This window comes from Carettochelys insculpta, chromosome 2 (assembly GCF_033958435.1).
Source record: "Carettochelys insculpta isolate YL-2023 chromosome 2, ASM3395843v1, whole genome shotgun sequence".
NCBI classification, from domain to species: Eukaryota; Metazoa; Chordata; order Testudines; family Carettochelyidae; genus Carettochelys; species Carettochelys insculpta.
The window spans coordinates 114335546-114360444 of record NC_134138.1 but is presented as its reverse complement, the minus strand read 5'-3'; the positions used below and the strand labels follow the sequence as shown (position 1 = coordinate 114360444).

The window sequence follows — 24899 nt, the reverse complement described above, 5'->3', positions numbered from 1 at the left end:
ATGAGATCCTTTTTTTTAAATTACACTTTGGGATGTGATAACTCCTTCTTTACCTGATTGCAATGCTGTGCAGGTGTTGCCTTTTGAGTGATTTACAATGACAAGTTGCTAACAATCTTGAGGGACCGTGACAATATTCTGTGTTGTCAAGCTGGCTTTTAATAAAAAGGTCAATACTGATTAATATCCCGCTACAATCAACACTCACATTTATTACAGGGAATCGTAAAATTTAAATATAACAAATAGAACTATGTATTACGCTCTGCTATTCCACTTCTAATTCCGCTTCATCCAAATCCTATATGCAGTTACTCAGTGTTCTATCAAATGCAGTAATTAGCTTTTTAATATTTTTCCAATGTCGGTGTTCTGATGTGTCCATTGCACAAAAACTAAAACCCATTATAAAGAGTCAGGCCTTCTGATCCTGAGTACAACTCTTTAGAAAACAGCACTCTGCTCCTGCAAAATGAACACTGAGGATTATGGTTTGGATCTCTTGACACATGCAGAAGTCAGACTCCTCCAGCAAATCTGCCTATTAAAAACAATTGCTAGGGTGGAGAACCACTCCAACAGCTTGTGGTTTGTCCTGCTAACATTGCTGCTTGTTACGGAAATTTGTGCCTGCGCAACAGATATTCAGCTGTAAAAAAGCTTTGTTTGTCGAACAAACAAAGGTAACTACTTTACAAACACCTCAGCAACTGAAATACGATGTGCCCACCTAAGCATCTTGCAATTACATGTATTTTTTGATTGTAGGTGTAAAGTATAACATCTTATAACCTTTAACACTGCACTAAAAACAAATTTGTATTTACCAATCTCCTCTTAAAGAGTGAAAATCTTACTCCTTTTTAACTTCCACTGAAGTAAGGTATGGCATGTAAATTGGTGCCCATCAATCCTCAATTGCCTGATTGATTTGTGCCCTTATTCGAGATTATATAGACACTGACTTCTAGTTTTCCTGGGTGAGGGAAGGGACGGAGTGGGTATACATCATTTCTGCTCTGAGGACTGTCCAGCCAGTCACTCTCTGCCCTCTCCAAGGTCCTTCCGGAGCCACCACATAGCTGGTTGGCAGCACCTGTTTGGTGGCATCCCGATTGACTCATTGGGATGGGACCAGATAGCTGTGGCCAGTGGTGCTGGGCATCCGTTTTTTTTTTTCCTGGTGATGCGCCACTTATGTTATAATGTTCTGCAGCTGAGAGCTCCTTGAAAATCTTGGCCTTTGAAAGAATACTGATATAAAAAGGTAAAGGCTATTCAGGTGTGCCTCCAGAAATACCATGCTTTGAATCTGCAGGATGTTACCATAACTGGAGTCAAACTAAAATGAACTTTGTCAAAAATAGTGGGATCAGAATACATTTATTTAACTTCTTGCTCTGAGTTCTAAATTTGAAAACAACATCCAGACCAAATGCAGTACAGCCTTGGAGAAAACCACAATGTGTGGCTTCCATTTTAAATGAAGACAGGATGCCAAAGTGAGCTTGATTTCAGTCCTTCTGGATTTCCACAAAATCCAGTTGCAAAGTTTAAAAAAAAAAATTGGCATGTGAGCTGAATAGGAGTTTATGTAACTGCTTCAGTAAACTTGTTCCCCCAAAGCCCAGTTTAGGGTACATAATGCCCTGTCTTTGTGTATTATGTATCTACTACATTCTTTGTGCCAAACAAAAAAGGGTGTTCTCCATTTTATTTTAAGCATTCATTCTGATCCTAAGACGACTGCTTTAAGTAGTCACATCTGTGAAACGTACGCATTAGCCAGTTGTTTTAGATTCTGTAGTCTTGGCAGTAGCCAAGTAGTCGTTGAGCTAAATGGAGAGTGCCGGTGGACAAGGGATTCCACTCAACAAATGAAGAGCACAGCACATCTGTGATAGGTGTGATGGATTGATTTGAGGACTATTGGGGAGGGAAGAGAAGTCTTGCATCTTCTCTCCTTTCACCATCCCTTTCATTTGCCTGTAATGCACTCCAGAAGATTTCTGAATTCAAGCTGTCAAACCTTTTCCACTTGGAAAGATATGTTGAAATTCCATCTTCCTGCCATGGATGGGGTCCATGAGGGGGACAGTACCAAGTACCATAATGATTGTAACCAGGTCATGGTGGGCCTACAGCAAACACCAGTGAATTGTTCATGCAGCAGCATATCCCACTCCACAGAAATCCCTTACTTTTGGGGAGTAAAGGCCCTTTGCAGTAGCATGTGCACTTCGAAGTCTGATGCTTTGAAGTTGCTGTGGGGAGGAATTAGCCTAATGAAGTGCTGCATATTCACCGCAGCACTTCATTAGTAATCTCCCATCGGCTGATTACCATGCCTCCTTCGAAGCTGGGGGCATGTGTAGATGTAGCTTGTGAGAACTTGACGGACTATGCTGGATGATGGTTTTCTGAGTGTGTGGTCCACCCATCCCCACTTTCTTCTCTTGATTTCAGTGTCAAGTGGTTCTTGTCCTGCTCTGTTCCAAAGCTCCTCATTTGTGACAGTCTTGCTATTTGATGTGAAGGACGTACCTCAGCCATCTATTTATGAATGTCTGTAGCTTGTGATTTGAAGACTTCTTAGTATGCCAGGTCTTGCATCCATACAAGAGCACACTCTTCACATTTGTGTTGAAGATCTGCAGTTTCATCTTCACAGATACTATTTGTGAGCTCCATATAGGATGGAAAGTCTTGAATGCTGCTGTTGCTTTCCCGATCCTGGCATTGACATCCTTATCTGTTCCTCCATCTATGCCCGTAATACTCCTGGAAGACGTGGAGCAGCTCACCTACTTGAGGTCATCCCCTCCCAGTGTGGTGGTGGTGGCGGCATCGGCGTTGGGACTGGTTGATCCTCATTGTCTTGGTCTTGCCCTTGTTAACACTTGGTCCAGTCGCTGAGGCAGTTTTGTCTAGTGTTGTGGCCTTTTTCTGTCTTGTTGGTGTGAAAGGAAGGTGATGTTATCAGCAAAATCAATGTCCTCTGCCTGTTTGAAAAGTGTGCTCAAGAGAGGCATCTGGTGCTTTAATGGAGTGGACAGCAGTATCATCACGCATCATCCCAGCTGGATTCTACACTAAAGTGTGAAAGGTATTAATTGTGCAATGTTGTGTACCAACCAATGAAGCAGCTGAGGAATGTGAGAAGCTATGAAGTGTGGTGAACCAGAAAACAATGAAGTATATGCTGATTTTGATGAGTAACTTCAGTGTTAAAATTGGAAGCATAAATACAGGCAAAGAACAGACCATGGGGAAAAGGAGAGCGCTTCACTGACTTTTGTTCCTTCAATGGGTGGGTGATGTGGGAGTACCTGCTGTATTATTTAAACCAGCTCTTACAGGGTCCTGACTGCACTAGGAAGTAGGTATTGGCCATCTTGCAGCAATCAGATTTTCATGTGCCCGTCAGTGTCTGATGAGGGCAGCACATTGTTGCTGTTGTGGATACAATGTTGAATACAGTTTCTGCAAATGTTACCAGACACCAGTAGTCTGAACAGTGGTACTCAACCAGGATATACAGACCCTTGTTGAAGGTACATAGGGGTCTTCCAAGGAGTATGTCTGCTTATCTACATATTTGCCTGGTTTTCCAACAGGCTATATGAAAAGCACTAGCAAAATCAGTACAAGCTAACATGTATACAGTAACTTGTTTATCCTGCTCTTTATGGCAGATCAGTGTTTCTTGATCTCTGAGGGGTGGGGTGACTTTAAAATTTATAGTGTTATAATAAAAATGAGAAAGGAAGCGTATTGTCAGAAACAGTGTGCAGGGACCCTTTTGCATTCCGTCTGATTTTTGTGAGCAAGTACTTTTTAAGTGAGGTGAGAATTGGGCTAGGCAAGACAAATGGGCTCTCCTGAGAGAGGTGCAGTAGTTTGGAAAGGTTGAGAGCCACTGGGCGAGAAGGCTAAACCTACTAATACCAATCTGGGGTCCAGTCTGGTAATGGATTTGCACAGGACTGCTCTATTTTTATAGTCTCATGTTTCCTCATGCAAAACTGGTGCAAACCTCTTTCTGTTGAGGGCCTGCAGCACAGGGACCCTGAGAAATGATGCTGAGAACTTGCTTACGGCCCGTTCAGAATTTAACAAGCAGTCCTGACAGAGGTGACCGGTGGAGGGATTTCAGGCAGGGCATGAGCCGAGGCTCCCTGCCCGACTCCTTCCTGGTCCAGGCCCCCACCCTTTCCTCACTCATACCATCCCCTTTTCACCCTTACATCACCCCAGCTGCTTCTTGCCCTGGAAGTAGCACATTGCTTCTGGTGGGGGCCTACCCCCCCCCTGCCCTTGGAGTGACATGATGTAGGGGTACTGCTTTTGGGGTGTGCCGCTGTGAGGGGGAGGGGAGGGACTGCCCCCCGTGTGGCGCAACGTTCATGGTGAGCGTGGGGGTGTGAGTGTACCCATGTGTTGCCCATGAGTCCTGTGGTATCTTAGAGACTAGCAAATCCATTAGGTCATAAGCTTTCATGGGTAAAACCGACTTCTGAGCTGCCAGTGAAACTAGGGGAAGTTTTGCCTGTCAGAAAGACTTCAGTGTGGTGTTGTAACCATGTTAGCGCCAGGATATTAGAGAGAATATGGTGAGGGTAATACCTTCTGTTAGACCGACTTCTCTTGGTGACAGAGGCAAGTTTTCAAGCTACACAGAGCTGTTCTTCAGCACAGGCCCCGATATAATTTGGTTCATGCACACAGGTAACACTTGCCTTCCTCAGTGGTCCCTGGACTTTTCTCTTTAACAGACTTGACCTTTGTCTCTCTCATGTCTCAGCTGTGGTTAAAAAAATGCAAATTTTGCCTTAGGTAGGGTTACTATATTTGATCTACTTAAAAAAGTGGATGTCCCAGAGAGGGAGTGTATCTGTATCAGCATCTACCAACTCATGTATTAATGTATTGGGGGTGTGTGTGTGTGTGTGTGTGTGTGTGTGTGTGGTATATTATAATACAACGTGAATTGTAGATACAGATACACTCCCTCTCAGGGGTGTCCTCTTTTTTTGTTTTTGTTTTTTTTTAAATGTGATAACCCTACAGCTCCTTTGAATTTAATTAAAGTGAACAAAGCTAAAGACTAAAAGCATCTTCCATGCTCCTGACCCCTGACTGACTGCAAAACTCAGAATACAAGGTTAAAGCCTTACCCCAGAAGAACTTCTTCAGGCTCACTTAGAAATGTGCATGGTGGGTGTGGTATTCAAATCCCATAGCCATCCTGCCTGAGGCCATCTCTCCTGTTTCTACCCTGCACAGTTGTTCCCAATTACCAGTCAGGTTTGATCAGATACGAGCCTCAAATGACTCTGGCAGTTGTTTGTGCTATAAACATGGGATTAGAAAGGGAAGGCTGTCGTAGCGTGTAAGAGGGGGTTTAACTTGAGTTTATAATCAGTTTAGAATGCCCTCCTGGCCAGCTTAAATCAGGCTTTCACCTGGGTTTTAGCTCAAATTTTGTTAACATCTATATGGAAGACGCATTGCAGGGCTGGAGAGGATTATAATCCCATCTTCACTGTAGGTCAGGCTGACTTCCACGCATTTTGCAACAAGGACACAGACTCCTCCAGTGCCTCCCAACAATTCCCCTCATCCCAAAGGGCAAACAATTTCTTTCGCAGTTGACTGTGAAAGAATCCTAGGCCATCCTAGCATGAAACACCATGGGCTGTGCACCCGGATGCACCTGCAAGAGCTCAGAAACAATGAGCACAGCGAGGGTAGGGTTTCGCAATGACAGCCTTCGCATCCAGGCTAAGTTAACTCTGCTCAGGCCTTGGTCCAATCACATTGGTTAGCTATGCGGTGAAGGCATATCCCAAGTGGCATGGGTGGCTGTAAAGATGGCTTACAGCCACACATCATGCTGTTCAATCTCTGCCAGTAAATGTCAGCTAAGTGTTTGGCTCCTGCTTAAGCTAGTTTGGTAGTCTTCCTGCAGTCAGTTTGGTGAGCTGGCTTTTATTTGTTTGTAGCATTGATGTCAATACCACTAGCCCTGTGTGTGGTTTATGGCTGGCCTTTAACTGAGCTATCGTTGGCGCAAGGCTTTTAAGCTGGGTCTAGACTACAGAAGAGGCTGTCTGTTGAAAAACCAGGGAGTGTCCGCACTACAAATGCGTTCTGTCAATAAACTGTTGACAGAAAGCAGCCCTTTTCCCGGCACAGTTCTGTCTTGTCCATATAAGGCATAGCGCCTCTGTCGACAGATTCTGTTGAGGAAAAAATAGGGTAGATGCTCGGGGGGCGGGCGGGGGGGAGCTCTCTGTCAAGAGGCTTCCAGTTCATCGGGCTGCCCTGTTTGCAGAGCTTCCGGTTGGCTGCTCTGTTGCAGAGGGCTGGGCAGTCTGGTCACTTTCTGTTGACCGAGGGCATTGACGGAGGGAGCCTGTATTAGGTGCAGACGTGTTCTATCAACAGAAGTTCTGTGGGGAAATCTGTTGAAAGTGACTTCTGTCCACAGAACTCTACTGTAGATGCCGCTTTGGAGTGTGTTGCCCCCATGTGCTGCTTGTCCTGTGCTGTTAGCGTGTCTCCCTGCTGCTCTGCTCCATGCTGAGGTAACCTGGCACAGCTGTTACCACTTGCTGTTTCCTAAATGTATGTTTGTTTCAGTGCTTTCTGGGCTTAGTTCAGCCACAGATGGTAAGAGAGGAGCTTTTATGAGAACATAACCAGTTGACAAACAGAGTCTGAGTTACAGAAGCTAAGGTTGAACTTTTAAGGTGGATAGGGCCTATAGTCCGCCTCAGTGCAACAATAAATAGAAGACATGAGATGAATACACACAGATGGAGTACAAGCAAACAATGAGGCACTAGGATCAGCATGACAGGCGGTGGTCTCCGTATGCCTTAGGTTCGGCTTTATCCAGCCCCCAATTTTCTATTTTTACCAGACTTTTTAGTAGACACTACAAAATTATTAACCCTTTCCACACGTTCCATTAATATCCATTTCCTGAACGCTGTTTTTTGCCACTGCTTTTATAATGTAACTGCAGTTTGTTTGGTAATAGATTGATAGCTGTTTTTATGGCCGCATTTAATGATCTGGACGAAGCTGCGACTTCTACATGATCAAACGAAAAAAATCGCACATGAAGATACCAGTCTCCTTTCTATTGTATTCCGATGCTGCATCCCTTATTGTGGTATCCATGTACTGTCCAGTGTCAAATCAAACATGGAGAAAATTAAGGAGACTAATATCAAACTTTGCATTGTCGAGCGTGCGGTGGCTTTGGTTTTGTTTTGATTTTTGTGAGAGTTAATTTTCCTACATTCTGTCTGACACACCCAAGCCAGAGAAACGCTCCCAGGGAAGGAGGAGTGGGGAAAGTCAATCTTCTCAGCATTCTTTCTTTGCTTAGCTGAAGGCAGGCAGAGCTGGAGTTCAGGTACCTTTGTGACCTTATTCTTCAGGCCCTCTGGTAAAGTGGGAAGTGAAGCCCTTGTACTTCAGTGTTTTGTAGGGATGAGGAGAGAAGGAAAACTGAAACCTTGTGTGTATAGATGGGAGGGAAGTGGTTTAGTATTTCAGTAACCAAAGAAGTTTTGGGGCCCCAATGTCCTAGACACACCATGCACAGACTCAGTGAGGCTGTCCCTGCCTTAACCGTATGTGGTAACTTACCCCGGATCATCCAGCAATTAAGAGGTAAACTAGAACTCCATCTCTAGAGTCCTAACTTCAGCACCCTATGCACTAAACCATGCTGCTTGGAGCTTAAGAATTAGCATATAATTGCCATTGCAGGTGGCCTTAAGAAATGAAGCAACATTCTAAAAATTCATAGTAGGGAACATAGCTTTAAAAATAATCTTTACACTGTCCCTCTTCTGTTTTTCTTGACATGGAGAGATGATGCCCATTGTGGTACACCATACCATGTAGAGGCCAGTTGATTATTGTTAATGTGATGTTCAGAATATTTAAACACTGAACTCAGGGTTAATTTCTGATATATTGATAGGAGTGGGACTTTCAACAGTGCTCAGTGATACCTGAATTCCACAATACAACTGCTGTTGACTTCAATGGGCACAGAATTAGACCATCATTAAGTGATAGCTGTTTGTGCAGCATTGATTAAAGCACAGCTTGTTTTTCTTCTGTATCTGAGACCCTGCTCCTTGAGAAGTAGGTGGTTAATGTAATTCATGTTTGCTGCTAAATATTGGCCTCTGAAGAGGTTGTAAGTCTTTTTAGAGAGAATTGTCCAAACTCTCAGCTAGCAATTAAACTTTGAAAGGTAGGAAGGGAAAGATTTAGTATTACTTTTCCCTTCCCCCACCCCATAAAAGCTTGAATTGAACATTTTAAAACTTGTGTGTTTTGGATGTTGGTGTATTTTTTTGTTTGGTCAATCGATTTTTGCAGTGTATGGTACTCATGGTGACAAATAGCCTTTGGTTGGGCCAAGAAGCTGAGAGTCAGAAATACAGCTTTCATTGCTCTGTCCATAAACTGCACACAGTTTTTAGAGCACTTTGGCCTTTTCCTCTTTGGTGGCTATTTTATTGTTCTTGGCATTCCTATATTATGGAAATGAACCAGAGTTCCTGTGTAGTTTAGGTACTTTTTGCTGTTAGCAATTGCAAATAGACTATTGGCTGGCTGAAATTTAGAAGGCTCTTAGGACAGGAAACATTGTTTGAAAAGCAAACATCTGCAGTTCTGTTTTGTTAATCATTGGTAGCCCTGTCGGACTAAATTATCTTTAATCCCTTTTGTTCCTCCTCCCACTTCAGCTTTTGCAATATCACTTGGAATATGTATATTAGGTAAATAGGTCAAAGTAGATTACTGTAATTCATGGCTCAATAAACTAACAATTCTAATAAGTAATTAGCTTTCTTCCAACAAAAGGATTGTTCTGGTGGTAGCTCTCAGTGGAGTATCAGTTTTAGTCTCTTTGTCTGATGTGCTAACTGGAAGATCTGCTTTTATCTTAGGTCAAGTTGACTATGTGCTTTTCTATCTTCAAAAGTGGTTAGTTTGAGTTCCTGGGAGATAACCTCCCTTTTGTCCCAGTATCTGGAAAAGGTTTGGTCCTGGTTGAATACAATGAAGTTTTCAGTCTCCCAAGATATGCAGTGCTGTGAAATCTATTATTACTGAGATGCTCTTTACTAGTTTCATTAGGGAGGATAAAAAGTCTATCATTTCCTGTAGCTTTTTCCTCTTAAAGGAACTCATTGGCACTAGTGTCGCAGTCTTTTTATATCCTAGTAGCGTAACTTAGTGGGAAAACTCATGGCCCAATGCATTTGCTAAACCAAGGTGCCACAGAAGTGCTTGTCTTCCAAGTGAGACCAACACAGCTACCCGTCTGAGACTTTAATCTACCAAATTATGACAATACCATAAACCTTTATAAACAAAAAAAAAATCCTCTTCATTACTTCTTTAAAATCTGTTCTTCTCCCACTCAACTTTCCTTCTCTTGATCCTTCCTATGGTGTCCCCTTATGGTCTTCTGTTCTTAATTAAAGCTTCTTGCAGTGTGGTGGTAGCCATCTTGCACCCGCAGCATGAGAGAGACAAGCTGGGTAAGGTAATGTCCTTTAGTTGGACCTACGTTCGTTGGTGAAAGAGACAAACTTTTGAGCTGCCTGAAGAAGAGTTCTGTGTACTTTGAAAGCTTGTCTTTCACCAACAGAAGCTGGTCCAATGAAAAACATTCTTACCCAGCTTGTTTCTCACGTGCTTATGTCAGTAGTTCTGTTACTACAGGTTGAACCTCTCTAGTCCAGCACTTTCTTGTTGGGCAACGTTTATAATCCAGCATGATTTCAGTTAGCAAGATGACCACTTACCGTGGGTGTGGCCAAGTTACCTGTGATCCCATAAAGTTTGTTTACAGCCACCAGTCTTGACCCTGAATGTTCTGTGCTGTTATTTAGCTGTAATTTACCCTAAGTGTCTTCTAAGAACCCAGTAAGCACTGGCAGTGTTGATAACGTGCTAGGCAATGTTGGCCCCCCAGGTTCCAGCAAATTCTCTTGTTCAATACTGGTCAGGTCCCAAGGGTTCCATACCTGGGAGGTTCAATCTGTACCTCATGTGAGTACCTGTGGCCCCCTGATTCTGCAATTGTCTGTGATTTGGACTCTGAAGCCTGCTTATGTTCCATTGAAATGAGTGGGAATGTATGTACACACACAGATCCACACGCTTGGATTATTTTGTGGGATCATGACGTTAGATTGTAATCCATGTTTATCTGTGTAATCTTACATGGTGCCTGACAAGTAGTAGTGAAACATATTTGGATGAATTGGCATACAACAATATGTTGATCTATTACTCACTTATTTTTAGATTAAAACAGTCCTGGATTTGTGAAATACAGGGTGTGGCTAAATCTAATTGCAACCTGAAAAGGGTTTATTCTTGGATCTTGTTGCTTGAGTTTAACATGTCAGTACTCCATTCCACTTAAACAGGTGGCATGTAATAGACATCTAAATCTAGCAGGAAAGAATTTGGAATCAACTTTTTTCCCTCTCTAAAAACACTGTTAAGGTACTTATTTGTGTTAACCTGTATTTTAAACTGTGTGTCAGGGGAAGTAAGAAGTCTCATAAATTCGGAAAGTTTTGTTGACTTAAGGAGGAGGGGAAAAGGGTGATGGTGGGGATGCAGTCGTACACTTTGGCCCCAAAAGTTACAGATTTGTACCTAAACTTCTCCCCAACTTAGTTTTAATGCCCAGAGCCACGAAAACCCCAGGATCCCTTGATGCCCTCAGTAACAACACCAATAATTTTAATACTAATTCCTTTTATTTTTCCAAGCAGCAAATTGGTTTGCACATACGCTCAAAATACAGATGAATGAATGGGTTACATTACCGTATATGAACATTACAGCAACAGCATATGCGTCAGAGTACAGAGTTCTAAAGCAGTTACAAAGCTTTAATATAAATGTATTAATTACTAGAATAGCATCCTATCGTGTAAGACCTAACAAGGAAAAAAATCACGTACCCTTCCCCAATGGGGAAATCCACCAGAGGTGAGACCAGCTCCATTCCTCTTGAACAGGCAGCCAAAATGGGGGTTGGTTACATTGAAGAAGAAGAAGAATAGGTAGACGACTAGTACCAGTAAAATAGGGCAATTTTTATCTTCCTTTTGCTTAACCTTTTTCAGGAAGATGGGGACACGGAGCCCTACCTCCCTTTTTTGCTGCTGGGTTTTATGGGGCTTTTACATCACCCAAAATAGGGTCTGCCCCCTAAAATGCCAAAAATGGGCCCAATTTCAGAGGCACGAGTGATTGGCAAAATTTTGAGAAGGGGCTGTCACAATATGGGTGGGAAGGCCTGTGTCACAGACCTATTCCACAAAGTCCCACAAGGTGCTCCGTGAGGACCCCAGCCTTAATTCTATGAGATCAACAGGACGACTGCCACCCCTAGGAGCCTTTGATGTCGCACCACTCTCTAGATGTGCCCAGAGATAACAAGGTGTAGGCTGACAAGTGGATACAAAGGTTACCTTTACCATAGGGGCTTTATAGCATTCTGCCACCAAAGCAAATCAAGCAGGAAGTTTCTCCCTGACAATCTCACTCAGTGATAGAGAAAAAACAAAATGCCATAATGTCTGCTCTGAGCTCACCCTCTTCAACTTGGCATGCAGCTATCTAGCTTAGCAGCTCTGCAGCTGTAGGTCTAATGCAGCCTTAGCTATTTTATTGTTACTATCAAGCTACCTTATAGGCAGGGCATCTACAGTTTGAACAGCAGTTTGGACTCCATTGAAATCGGGTGAGCCTTGTTTTGGCTTTTGTGCATTTGAATGAATACTCTGAAATGAAATCTAAACTGGACCCAGCTGTCCGTATTATAAACAAGCAGCTTAATTTGTTATTGTTTGGACTAAATTGGCATTTAAATTAGCATCGTGGCCTAGACTGCCATCAAAGGGCAGGGTTTTTTTTTTAAAGCACTTTATTTAGGAGCACAATCCCAATTGCAATTAATGATTTCCCCTGTTACAGGATGAACAGTCTTTCACACCTGCATTTAATGCTTTGGAATGTGTTTATAACTAGAACAAAGAGGTTTGTGGTGGAGTGAATTGTCCACAGCGTGAGCTGTCTTTACCAGGAACTTCATTTAATTGAACAGAAAGAATTTTTGGATTTTGAAGAACAAATTTTTGTGTGTGTGGGGGGGGGGGGGGGTGACGGGCGACGGGCCTGAGTCTGAATGAGGATCAAAACTTCTTCAAAGCTCAGGGTTGAGGCTCTATTTAATACCTATAGAACTAAAATGGGCAGATGCTTTCTTAGAAGCCTGGGGGCATAGGCCTTCTCTACGCTCTGCAGTGGAGTGATGCTGCAGTGATTGACCCACCGGCTGTAGATGCGCGGGGTAGTGTGGTAATACTGAACTTGTACGGGGGAGGGAAGGGAAGGTTGCTTAAGCCTCCCTTGTGCTTTCCCAATCCTGAGCTGGTTCGGGAGCCAGAACAGCTCCCAGTGGTAACTCAGTTCTGCGGGACTGCATTAGTTATAGCAGCCAGTAATCAGCTGCCTTGGGGCAGTAAAATGGGCTGAAATAGCCTCAGAATATGGCCACACCCTTCCTGCAGGAGGACCCCCTCTACACCAGGGCTCAGGAGAGGTCCTTTGCAGCTCAAGCTCTGAGGAACTTTCACCTGTCTCCTCTTTTCAGACTCCTTTATCCCACTATGGTCCCTTTACCCAGTATGTAGGGACAAAGGGAAAAACCCTCCTTAGGCTGTTGTAAACTATGCTACAACCCCATAGGTTAGTAAATACGAAAGTATATTGGATGTCCAGGTTTTGCAAGTTGTGAAACTAGTTTCACTATTGTTTAATCAGTTCCTCTTTCTGTTCTAAACAATGACTTCATTTCTGACACTGCAGGAGAGTATTTATTTGTCTAAGAATGGTTGTCATTGGGATTTAGGAAGCAAGTCTGACAACACGTCTTTGGGGGGGGTGTTACTTAAGTCTCATAACAGCTGTGCTTTATGTAGTAATTTGGGTCAGACTTAAATTAGTGTCCCTCTCCACTGCTGCTGTGGACCCCAGTGAGAACATGTGAAACTTGCGTCCCACAAAATTGTAGTTCAGGAACCAGCCATAAAAATCAATCTAATGGAGTGGCAGAATTCAAAAAGCCTAGAACAACTCCCTAAGGAGGAAAGTTCCTCAGCTTCTGGAACTTGAATACCCAGAAATTGTAGAGCATATAGACATTGATGTTGTCCCTTTTTAATGGACTACGTTCTTTGTATGACACGCACCTCTGTCTGTATTATGTGGTTTTTTTATTAAGTTCATTGTGCTGTTGATGGGGAAACATGAAGGATTTTTTTAAAAAATTACCTGTAACAGCTGACTTTTTTTTTTTTTAAAAAAACAATTTTGAGTGTGAAGACTGTTTGTTTCTCTACTTTGTTTTGAAAAGAGTAATTTTAGGGACACCAAATATGCTGATGTTAACTGAAGTGTTAGTGCTGGTGGAAGCATGTTTTATTAGCTTTGACTGAAAGGTACTATTGTTCAAATAAAAAAAAATTGAACTGACTTTTTAAGAAGCATCTAAACTAGCATTGATTCATACTGGGCATAACAGTTTTACAAAGAAGTCTGTTCCACCCTCATACAAAAACCCTGTTACAAGAGTGTAACCTGGGAATGGTAGACTCCAGTCCTTTCAGTCCACCCATGTTCCATGTAGAGGACAGAAAAGCAGCAAATGCTTTATTAAAATGCACAACCTGATTATTTTGCTGTAGCAGTGTCCACTCACATCCATTCTGTTTCCGGTTTGTAGTTTGGGGCAGAATTCCGAAGATTCTCTCTGGATCGTTACAAGCCAGGAAAGTTTGAAGACTTCTACAAGCTCATTCTTCACATCCACCACATATCCAGCATGGAAGTGATGATTGGATATGCTGATTTTCACGGGGACCTTCTTCCTATTAATAACGATGATAACTTCTTCAAGGCTGTTTCAAGCGCAAACCCACTGCTCAGGGTTTTTATACATCGACAAGGTAAAATGTTCAGATTTCTCATGTTTTCTGAGGCATGGATTGTCTAGCCCTTTTATTAATGCTATAATCACATTGTTGTGGTGCCCAAGGGTCCTGGTAGGATGGGGCTGCACACATATATAGGGAAGAGACAGTCCCCGCACCAGAGGTTCTTGCGATTTCAAAGATCTAAAGCAGACTACGGGCAGGGGAGGGGGATATAACACATGCCTCGAGGTTTGAGGCACTCTGCCCTGCTGGGTGGAATAAAAGGATCAGAGTAACATACAAGAGCCGTAAAGTCTCCGCTGGATGACTCCTCCTCCTGGAACTCAATGGGGAAGATGTCCATAAGGCTGCCTCCCCCTCAAAAGCCTCAATCTGGGGGAAGGCGAGAGATGACAGGTGGGGGGTGGGGAATAGAGGAGCACAGTGGCCCATAAGATAGTCTGAGGAGACTGCTCTATCCTAGGCAGGCCTGGTGGTCTGTGTGGGTTTTCTCAGCTTCCAGCCCACGAAACAGCACAGGCATTGGAAGGCACAAAGATGGTGCAGGACTTCCCTCAGGCCTCTGTCTGCCTGGGCTGTGAGTTCAGTATTGTACATCTTGGTGTGTGGCATGGGATCTTGTGCCAACATACGGCCTGAGTCGCTCTCCTTTAATTTAAAAGGACACCCAAACATTGCACCATGCCCAGGCCTGCTGGCAACAGTTCCAAGCCCCAGAGCAGAACGGTGAGATGTGGCCCACCTGACGCTTGGGTGGTGCTGCACCTGTGCTGGGTGGTGCCCAGTAAACTGCTGGGTGTGCTCTTCCAGCCTGACCAGGGCTTCCACGTGCCCAGCTGGTGAAGCTGCCAACAGTCTTAACTGCACAAACTCAAAGACCCCTGTCCTGTCCCTTCTCTGAGGCCCCACCACCACGCACTGTATTACCCCACCCTTACTCACTTTCAACGGGCTGGGTTGAGGGGAGAGGGCAAAGGCTTGGGGAGGGAGCTTGTGTGGAGGATCTGGGAGAGGGGACGGGATGTGGGAGGGAGTCACGGGGTTGGTGCTTACCTCAAGCAGATCCCGAAAGCAACTAAGTTCACCCCTCTGGCAGTAGCTCCTAAGTGGGAGAGGTCAGGGGTCTGCATGGACTGCTGCCTCCTGATGCCCCCAGTGCTCCCACTGGCCACAGCACCACTGGGAACTGCTGAGTTGGCACTAGATGCAGGGATAGCACATAGGGGATGTGCTAGCTGTTTCGCCCTGCAGCAGTCGATGAGGCCCTCTGGGCTTTTTTAAAATCACCCAGTCCCACTGCACAATTGCCCTGATCCCCCTGCTCCATCCCTTGGTGGGCTTGACCATGCCTAATTTGTAATCTTCAGGTATGTCTTCAAGACTTAGCTTTAGCCAACAGTTTTATGCCCCTATTGGACAGGGGCATATGCAGGTCTATCCGTTTGGGGAAGATTGAGTTATGACACTGTGTGGTCAAAGGCATGCTAAGATATGTAGGCCTGGCTTTGTGGCCAGGGGCCAAACTCAGGTGATCCTTGTGTCTTCAGGTGTGTGTTTTACTACTAGCCTCCTACAAGCTGGGTGCAGAGATGTGTCGTGATGTTGTTCTTAATGGTTTTCATGTGTCATCAGAGGATGATGTCATTGTTGTTCTTAAAGGTTTTCATGTGTCTGAGTAAAATTAGTCAGTGACACAGCACTTCATTCATTAAGAGGTGGAGAGATAGCTCAGTGGTTTGAGCATTGGCCTGCTAAACCCAGGGCTGTGAGCCCAGGCCTTGAGGGGGCCATTTAGGGATCTGGAGCAAATAACTTTTTTTAAATCTTGTCAGGAATGGTGCTAGGTCCTGCTGTGAGTGCAGGGGACTGGACTCCATGACCCCTCAAGGTCTCTTCCAGTTCTATGAGATAGGTATATCTTCATCCAAGTCTGTTGATGGTGAAATGAATATAATTAAAAATACTGAAATTTACATAATTTTAACTAAAAACAAAATAATTCAGTAAGTGAAATCAGAGGAGTTCTTTCAAGATTCAGTTTTTGCCATTAACTCAATTTCTGTACGACTTCAACTTCTTCTCTACTGTACTTCAGTTTTAAATGTTTTGGGTCACAGCACATGATCTCATTGCTTGTTCAAAACTGGCAATTTAATATCCCGGCTGCCTGCCTTCTCCATAGTTTAATGCCAGAAAGTTATGTTGAGCACAGGGTTGGAAGTCAAATTTCCTGTGATTTGTTGCTGGCTTTCATTAACTTGCTCTGTGAGTTCAGGCCACTCTGGGCTGGATTCTCCACTATCTAGAATCTTGTGTATTCACTTGCACTTGTTCATCAGATGTAAGTAAATGTGCTGGAAACCAGGCAGTGGCAAACCCAAAGGGGTTCCATCAATTATTCTAGTATAAAATGAGTGTGGGGAGGAGGGAGAAGTGTGAGAGCTCCAGCTTGTTGCCTAACCCCCATCTCTGAAAATAAGAGCTGGACGGTTCTTCTGTGTGTTCTTTTACAATGGGTTACATTTGGTTTCCAGAGTGTTTTAGATCTGTGCAGTCATGTGAACATCGCCAGTGGGATAAGTCATAAGAAACCACTTCTGTGGCTTTGTCATGCTTGTGGCATTTCAAGTTTATTCACACATCTGAATCAGTCCTGTTTAAAGGCAGACAGTTGCTGTGAGCACCGTGTCTAAGTGAACTTGGCATTGCATCACTATATCTGTAGGGCATCACTGGTCCAGTGACTTACGAAGCAAAAAACTAGTAAAGTGCAGAGAAAAGATGCCTCAGCTTCTCTTCAATGTACAAACAAAGGCTCCAGCTGCGCTAATCTCTTAGGCTTCATCTACACTACACAGCTTTTAACACCACGGCTGTGTTGACATAGCCACATTGCTTAAAGTCAGGCAGTGTACCCACTGTCAGCTCTTTTGAGGGCAGTGTTTTCACCTGCCCAACGAGAGGTTCACATTGTCAGCAGTAGAATGCTCCTGTGACAACTCACTGTTTAGGCGGCGCTTGTTACACCACGATTTTTGTCTTTCAGGTTTTTATTTAAACACCTTTGAACGACAAAAGTTTTGTCACTCAATTACCAGTGTAGACAGAGCCTCAGCAATTGTTTCTTCCTGAGAGAGATTAGTGGGTACTCTTATTCAAGGGAAATGATCAGCCTGAAGTATAGTAAATAAAAAATTAAAAGCATTTTTTTTTTTTTTACACCTGCTTCTGACTTGTCCATCATTTTCGGTAGTTTTACCATTGCACTTTCCTGTTTTAAATATGTTGCTCTCTCCGGTTGTGTGACAGAGACATACTAACAAATGAGGAGATTGACTCCCTGTGCAGGGAAAACAGGAAATTGACTGACTGTGCAGGGGAAACAGTGAAACTGATTATAAGCTCTTAGCTTTCAGGTCTAGTTAAATGCTTGCATTGTGTGGATTTTCACTGAAGCAAAGGTGAGCGCAGAGAACTCTGGCTTGGCCTTTTCATACATGAGAATGTGTTAATATAGGGGTTTGTGTTTGTGGAAACTTAACTACTTGCTAAGAAGTCAAAAAAAGCAGTCCAGTAGCACTTCAAAGACTAACAAAATAATTTATTAGGTGATGAGCTTTCGTGGGACAGACCCATACCAGAACAGACTCAATATTTAAGGCACAGAGAACCAAAAATAGTAATCAATGTTGACAAATCAGACCAATATTATCAAGGTGAGCAAATCAGAGAGTACAGGGGCAGAAGGTGGGGAAGGAGTAAAGAATTAGATTGAGCCAAGTATGCAAAAGATCCCCTATAATGACCTAAAATATTTCCATTCTGGTTCAAACCACATGTTAATGTGTCGAATTTGAATATAAAAGCATTCAGCAGCCTCTTTCCAATTTGTTGTGAAAATTTTTCTGATTTGTCAACCTTGATTACTATTTTTGGTTCTCTGTGCCTTAAATAATGAGTCTTCTAGTAAGGCTCTGGTCTGAAGAAGTGGGTCTGTCCCATGAAAGCTCATCACCTAATAAAGTGCTACTGGACTGCTTTTTTGTTTTTATAGTATATAGCCTAGCACAGCTTTCTCTCTCTTACTACTTAACTACTTGCTGTGTGAATGTGAGCAGTTTCTCTTCTTTCTGAGATTAGTCTTGAGAAACCCGAGACTTGAGAGTCTTTTCACTGTTCCTCAGGTAACCTCTTAATCATAGAAATTTAGGCTTGGAAGAGATCAGCTAGTCCAGCCCCTGTGCTAAGGGAGGACCACAGATACCTAGACCATCCCTGACAGGTCCAGCCTGCTCTTAGAAACCTTGAGTAATGAGGATTCCCAGACCTCCTTGGAATCCTGTGCCAGAGCTTAATTATCATTGTTTAAAAAACTAAAACCCCTTTTTCCTAATGTCACCTAAATCTCCCTTGGTGCAGGTTATGTCTCTTTCTTCTTGTCTTACTTCACTGGACTGGAAGAACAATTGATCACTGCTGTCTTTTTAATGACCTTTAATACAGGTCATTTATCAGGTCCCTTTTTGGGTCATCTTTTCTTGGTTATCTCAATTATCTCTTACTACTTTGCACACCCTGCGCTATGGTGGTGGCCTTTCCTCTGCCTGAGAAGAGCTGGATCTGTTTATCTGTAGAGCTCTACAGCGTTTCATTTGGAGACCCGCAATGCAGAACCCTAAAATCCTTCTGCTCTTTTTTCGGTGCTCTCTGCTCTGGGCCCAAATGTGCTTGTAATGGGGAAAGAAGGGAGATCAGTGACAGACACTGCAGTAGAGCAATGGGCCAGGCCTTTTTTCTTCCCCTTTCTGTACCAACCACGTAGGACCCAGACTTCAGCTTTACCACATCAGGATTCCGTTTGGTGCTGATCACTCCTATATTGACTGGGTGATTGTTCAGTGGTGGTCTGAGAAGGGACTATAAGCATGAAGTAGTGGGGGACAGCTGGCAATGAACTGGATTTCCTAATTCATTAGCAGCTCCACAGCATTTATTTTCTAGGCAAGTGAAAAATTTAATGTGCTATGCAAAGGACACACAGCTTTTCTTCTGTGTTTTTCTGTTTTCCTCATTTATAATTCAGCTAGCCTCATTCCTCTGCCAAGTGGATGTTAATACATGTAAACAGTTTCATTACTTGTGTGGGCAGAAAGGACTTCATGTGGCGGACATAATATTTCTAATATTCTCGTTTCAAACTCTGCTAGATTTCCACAAGAACTCAAGGCTAGAATAAGGCCAGAGAAAACAACAAATATGGTGTAATTGTTTCTGTTTTCTCACTTGGCTGCTGAGGCAACGTCATCTTGTTCTTTTCCACCCCCTCAACTTGCTCTGTGGTCACTTTACAAACTCATGCTAACATAGTTTGTCCCTGATCAGGGAAACAAGTGTCAGCACTTTGTTAACAAGAATGGTTCTTTCTACCAAGGAACCCGATCAGCATTCTGGGCGTGCGGGAAGGTCCCACTCATGTCACAGGGAGTTTGGGGTGCATTAGGAGTGCAGGATTGGGTCCCAGATTTGAACAGTCATGCAGCAAGGACCCTGCATGATGTATTCTGGCAGACAGGACCATTCCTGTTTCTCGTTATGCTATTGTACAAGCCTTACCTTGAGCATTGATCCCAGCATGATTTTTTGTAGCAGCCCACAGAAGATATGTAGTTGACCAAGTGTATGTTTTAAACTGGGAAACAGTTTTATAAGTACACAACTTCATCAGTTCCTTTTTGACTTACCTTCTGAAGGCATTAGGGACAGGTCTTCAAAAGTGCTACATGGATTTAAGTTACCTTATTTCAGTGACGATGCTCTTTTATGTCAAGCTAAAGTTCTGGTCTCAAGGGGCTGTTTACTTAACAATAATTGTCAAACATCTAAAACTCCTCACCATGTGGCAAATATTTGCTACGTAACAAAGACCATATAACAATGTAAGGAGTTTTAGATGCTTGACATTAGTCAATGCAGAGTAAATAAACTCTCTTACTTTGCCTTAGGAAGGTATGTGAAAGGAATAATCAGGTGTATGAGAGATTGTGAGTGATTTGAAAGCCCAAATAGGGTAGTTTGTCTTATAAACTAAAATGCAAGCTACAAAGTCAGGCAAGAAAGGATCTTGCTGGCACTCTTAAACTTTTAAAAGTGCATCACTCTTCAGTTGTTCTCAGAAATGTCACTCTTCCATTTGCTCAAGCATAGAACAAAATGAAGACAATGCACATTGCTTTTAAATGAGGATTTGTTAGTGTCTTTTGCATTCCAATGGGGATGCAGCAGCCCCAGCAAAGGGCTTGGTACGGTTGTCTAACATATTCAAACTAGAACAAGTTGCATGGTTACCCTAAACTGCAGCCAAATAAAACTGGCATAGTGCCATAAATAAGAAGCTGCAGTTATGGACTGACTCTGTTATAAATTCAGTGCCTCACTCTAAACTCTTCCTTTTTTCGAGTAGAGCATAGGAATTGAATGAGTGTGTTGGCAGGTAACTAGAGCTAGGGAGATGAAAACTCACATTCCGTATACACTATGGTTTGCTTACCCTAATAATTTACCATTATAAACTCTAAACAGGAAACGCAGTGCAAACTACTGCATCATCCACCCACTAAGTATATCCTTGGAACAAACAGTATATAAAATAAACATGGGAGTAGAGGAATGATCTATTTAGTCAAGACACTAAGGCTGTTTCTACATAGGCCGCTTTCTTCGAAAGTGGCATGGTAATATTTGGCCTGAAATATGCAAATGAAGTGCGGGTGTAAATTTCCCACGTCTCATTAGCATATGGTCATGCGATTTGGAGTCCAGAAGACCACCCTTCTGGACTCCAAAATACCGTGTAGAAGCGCGGCTCCCGGGGGGGCGGGGTCTTTTGGAGGGAAGTCCTTCTTCCGGAGGCCCCTTCTTCCCGTTTCGGGAAGGACAGTAGGACTTTCGTTTCGGGAAGAAGGGGCCTCCGGAAGAAGGACTTCCTTCTAGAAGACCTCCCCGGGAGCCGCGCTTCTACACAGCGTTTTGGAGTCCAGAAGGGTGGTCTTCTGGACTCCAAATCATGTGACCATATGCTCATGAGGCGTGGGAAATTTGCATCTGTGCCTCATTAGCATATTTCAGGCTGTGTATTACCATGCCACTTTCGAAGAAAGTGGCCTGTGTAGAAATGGCCTAAGAAAACAAAGTTAATGTAGTGCACTTTTGACCTAATTCTCCTGTTATACTAGTGGAGTATTCAATTCCACTCAGCAGAGGTACTTGGGATTATGTGGGTAGCTGAGCACGAGTGGTCAGATCTTTCCCGATCCCAGTGATCAAGAAGTAAAGCAGACCGATGTGTGGTAGTGGGAACACCTGTTTCTTTCTGTTCATTCGCCTGCACAAAATGGTTTTCAGATAGGGGTTGGGTGGGGAGGCCTGGGTGGCATGCAGAAAGCCTACCTAGCACCAGTTCCAGTCTCATCTTGAAGTTGAAATAACTTTCCTACAGAGTCATTTTCTCCTCAGGTGCTCCGTAAGAGGAGAAGTGCTAAGGAGTCCCTGGTGTCACTGCTGAATTGGAGCTATTCTAGAGCAGGATGTCCTGGAGCTAGCTAGTTTGAAGACTCAAGGTCTAACGCAAGGTCCACTGAAGTCAATGAGTATCTTCTTTTGACTTCAGTAGGCTTTTGGTTTGGTCTAGAATTGTTGGCTTGATTTAACATGAAGTTCAGGATCTTCCATTTCCCCAACTGCACACAGTAAAATGTGTTAAACAGCTGTCTGTGTGTTGTAACAAAAGTTATTGGATACCCTCTGTTAGTCATTTGTGTTGTGCCTGACAGTAAAGTCCTGTGTTTTAAAATTTTTGCATTAGCGTGATCCCTGGATTTGTAACACAAGAAAGCTAATAGGAAGTAAGCCGGGACTGACTACAGTCCTGGAGGTGGTGGGTTTTTTTTTTGTTTTTTTTTAAGTCTTTCATGTTTTAAGCAGATAATCTCCAGCAATGATGATTGGCTGTTGAGCCCCATATGTTAGACAGTAGGACTTTACTTTGAAACAGCAAACAATATTGAAACATACTACTAGCTATGCAAGCTGTTATTTAGCTTGGCAGATTGGATATAATAGGGGCAATTCAAGGGGAGAAATATCTCTGGTCCTGTTGATGATTCCCCAGAAATCTGAGTGACCCCAGTCAACTTCAGAACTCCTCCAGCATCAGTAGCTTAATGGCTTTGGCAATTTAAATGGATCCACTTCAGAGCGGTGAGCAAACAGGTGATTTCCTTTATAAGGGTCCTCATGGTGTAATGAAGGACACAGAGTGCTGTTGGGATAGCAGCAGCTGAAATACAGACCCTTGATTTCAGAAGAGCAGACTTTGGCTCCCTGAGAGAACTGATGGGCAGGATCCCTTGGGAAGCTAATATGAAAGGGAAAGGAGTTCAGGAGAACTAGCAGTATTTTATAGAAGTCTTATTGAAAGCACAGGAACAAACCATCCTGATGTGCAGTAAAAAAAGCAAATATGGTAGGCAACCAGCTTGGCTTACCAGGGAAATTAAAAAGGATGCATATAAGAAGTGAAAACTTGGACAGACAACTAAAGAGGAGTAGAAAGATATGGCTGGAGAATGCTGGGAATGCTGGGGGTAATCAGGAAAGTGAAAGCACAATTGGAACTGCAGCTAGCAAGGCATGTGAAGGGCAACAAGAAGGATTTCTATAGGTATGTTAACAATAAGAGGGTTATCAGGGAAGGTGTGGGGCTGTTACTGGATGAGTTAGTTAACCTGGTGACAGATGATGTAGGAAGAGCTGAAGTACTCAAAGTTTTTTTTGCTTCAGTCTTCACAGACAAGGTCAGCTCCCTCCCTATGACACTAGGCAATGCAGTATGGGAAGGAGGTGGGCAGCCCTCGTGGAGGAAGAATGGGCAAAGAGCTCTTTAGAAAAGCAAGATGCATGCAAATCCGTGGGTCCAGATTTAATGCATCCAAGTGTACTGAGGGCATCACCAGATGTCATTGCAGAGCCTTTGGCTGTTATCTTTGAAAACTCTTTGAGATCAGGAGAGGTCCCAGGTTATTGGAAGAACGCAAATGTGGTGCCCATCTTTAAAAAAGAAAAGGACAATCCATGGAACTATAGACCAGCCAGCCTTACCTCAGTCCCTTGAAGAATCGTGGAGAGGATCCTCAAGGAGTCCATTTTGGTGCACTGGGAAAAGGAGAAAGTGATCAAGAGTAGTCAACATGCATTGACCAAGGGCAGGTCATGCTTGACCAATCTGATTTTAGGTTCTATGATGAAGTAACTGACTCTGTGGACATGGGGAAGTAAATGGATGTGTGATATACCTTGACTTTAGCAAAGCCTTTGATACACTCTCCCACAACATTCTTGCCCATAAGTTAAGGAAGTATGGATTGGATACATGGATTGTAAGGTTAATAGGGCCCACCGGGTAGTGGTCAATATCTGGTTGGTGGTGGGTTTCAAGTGAAGTGCCACAAGGCTTGGTTTTGGGGCCGGTGTTGTTCAACATCTTTATTAATGACCTGGATGAGGGACTAGATTGCACCCTCAGCAAGTTTGCAGATGACACAAAGCTAGGGGGAAAGGTAGGTACATTGGAGGGTAGAGAGAGAATCCAGAGTGACCTAGATAAATTGAAGGATTGGGCCAAAAGAAATTTGAGGCTCAACAAGGAGAAGTGCAGAGTCCTGCATCTGGGACAGAAGCATCCCAAGCATTATTACAGGCTAGGGACTGACTGGCAAAATAGCAGTGCAGCAGAAAAGGACCTGGGGATTACAGCTGATGAGAGGCTGGATATGAGTGAGCAGTGTGCCCTTATAGCCAAGAAGGCTAATGGCATATTAGGGTGCATTAGGAGGAGCATTTCGAGCAGACCTAGAGAAGTTGTTATTCCCCTCTCTTTGGCACTGGTTTAGCCACATCTGGAATATTGTGTCCAGTGTGGGGCCCCCTAGTATAAAAAGGGCGTGGATATACTGGAGCAGATTCAGTGGAGGGAAACAAAAATGATTAATGTGCTGGAGCACAAGACCTATGAGGAGAGGTTGAGGGATTTGGGCTTATTTAATTTACAGAAGGGAAGACTGAGGGGTGATTTAATAGCAGCCTTGAACGTCCTGAAGGGGAGCTCTGAAGCGGGTGGCGGTGAAGCACTGGAATGCATTGCCTAGAGAGGTGGTGGATTCTCCATCCCTTAGAATTAATGCAAGATCATCATATCTGTATACAGTGCATAACAAGTTTGTAGCACCTCATTGCCACACAAGATCATTTAGGCAAAGAACTTAGTATAATTAGGTTGGATATTTTTTTGCTGCATAGTGAGTGTGCCCAGTGGTAGGCGGGATTAATACAGTGGTCCCCAATTTTATTTGGCCATGGAACTCTTTTAAACTTGAATGAGTTTTCCGAACCCTATTCCCAGGATCTGCTCCCCTCAACCTCCAAACCCAGCCCACTTCTCCAGGCTTTACCCCCCACATCCTGCAAACCCTCCCCGCAGTTCCCAGGCTTAACCCACCTCCACCCCAAACTGGCTCCTGGGACTAACCTATCTGTGGTGCTGGTTGTGGAGCCTACCTGGGCCGGCTATGTGAGCCCCGTGGCAGGCAGGCTGCCATGGAGGTGTTCCACTGGTGGGCGTGAGCCGAGCCATACCCATGGGAGGGGTGTGGCCTCTTTGGTACAGGGGCGCGTGAGGGGCTCTGTGTGGCTCCCTGCCCTGCTGCCGCTGAAATAATGGAACTAAATTCAACAGATGAGTGTTTAACAGCTGGATCCCTCCTGCCACCCTGCTGGCTG

General features: G+C 43.7%; 1 protein-coding gene and 1 long non-coding RNA gene across 3 annotated transcripts in view; one reads left to right on the top strand and one right to left on the bottom strand.

The window, feature by feature from the left end:
• Positions 1–24899, top strand: part of PARD6G (par-6 family cell polarity regulator gamma) — a 108183-nt gene that overhangs the window by 7116 nt on the left and 76168 nt on the right. Inside the window, exon 2 of the mRNA XM_074987577.1 lies at positions 13856–14078. Coding sequence (XP_074843678.1) covers positions 13856–14078 — 223 coding nt within the window. The remainder of the gene's footprint in view (positions 1–13855; positions 14079–24899) is intronic.
• The window catches only part of LOC142009463 (uncharacterized), a 99788-nt gene continuing 89018 nt past the window's right edge, over positions 14130–24899 (bottom strand). For both annotated transcript variants that reach the window (XR_012644476.1, XR_012644475.1), the window contains exons 3-4: positions 23223–23276; positions 14130–15996 (exon numbers count right to left, since the gene is read on the bottom strand). This is a non-coding gene — a long non-coding RNA (uncharacterized LOC142009463). The remainder of the gene's footprint in view (positions 15997–23222; positions 23277–24899) is intronic.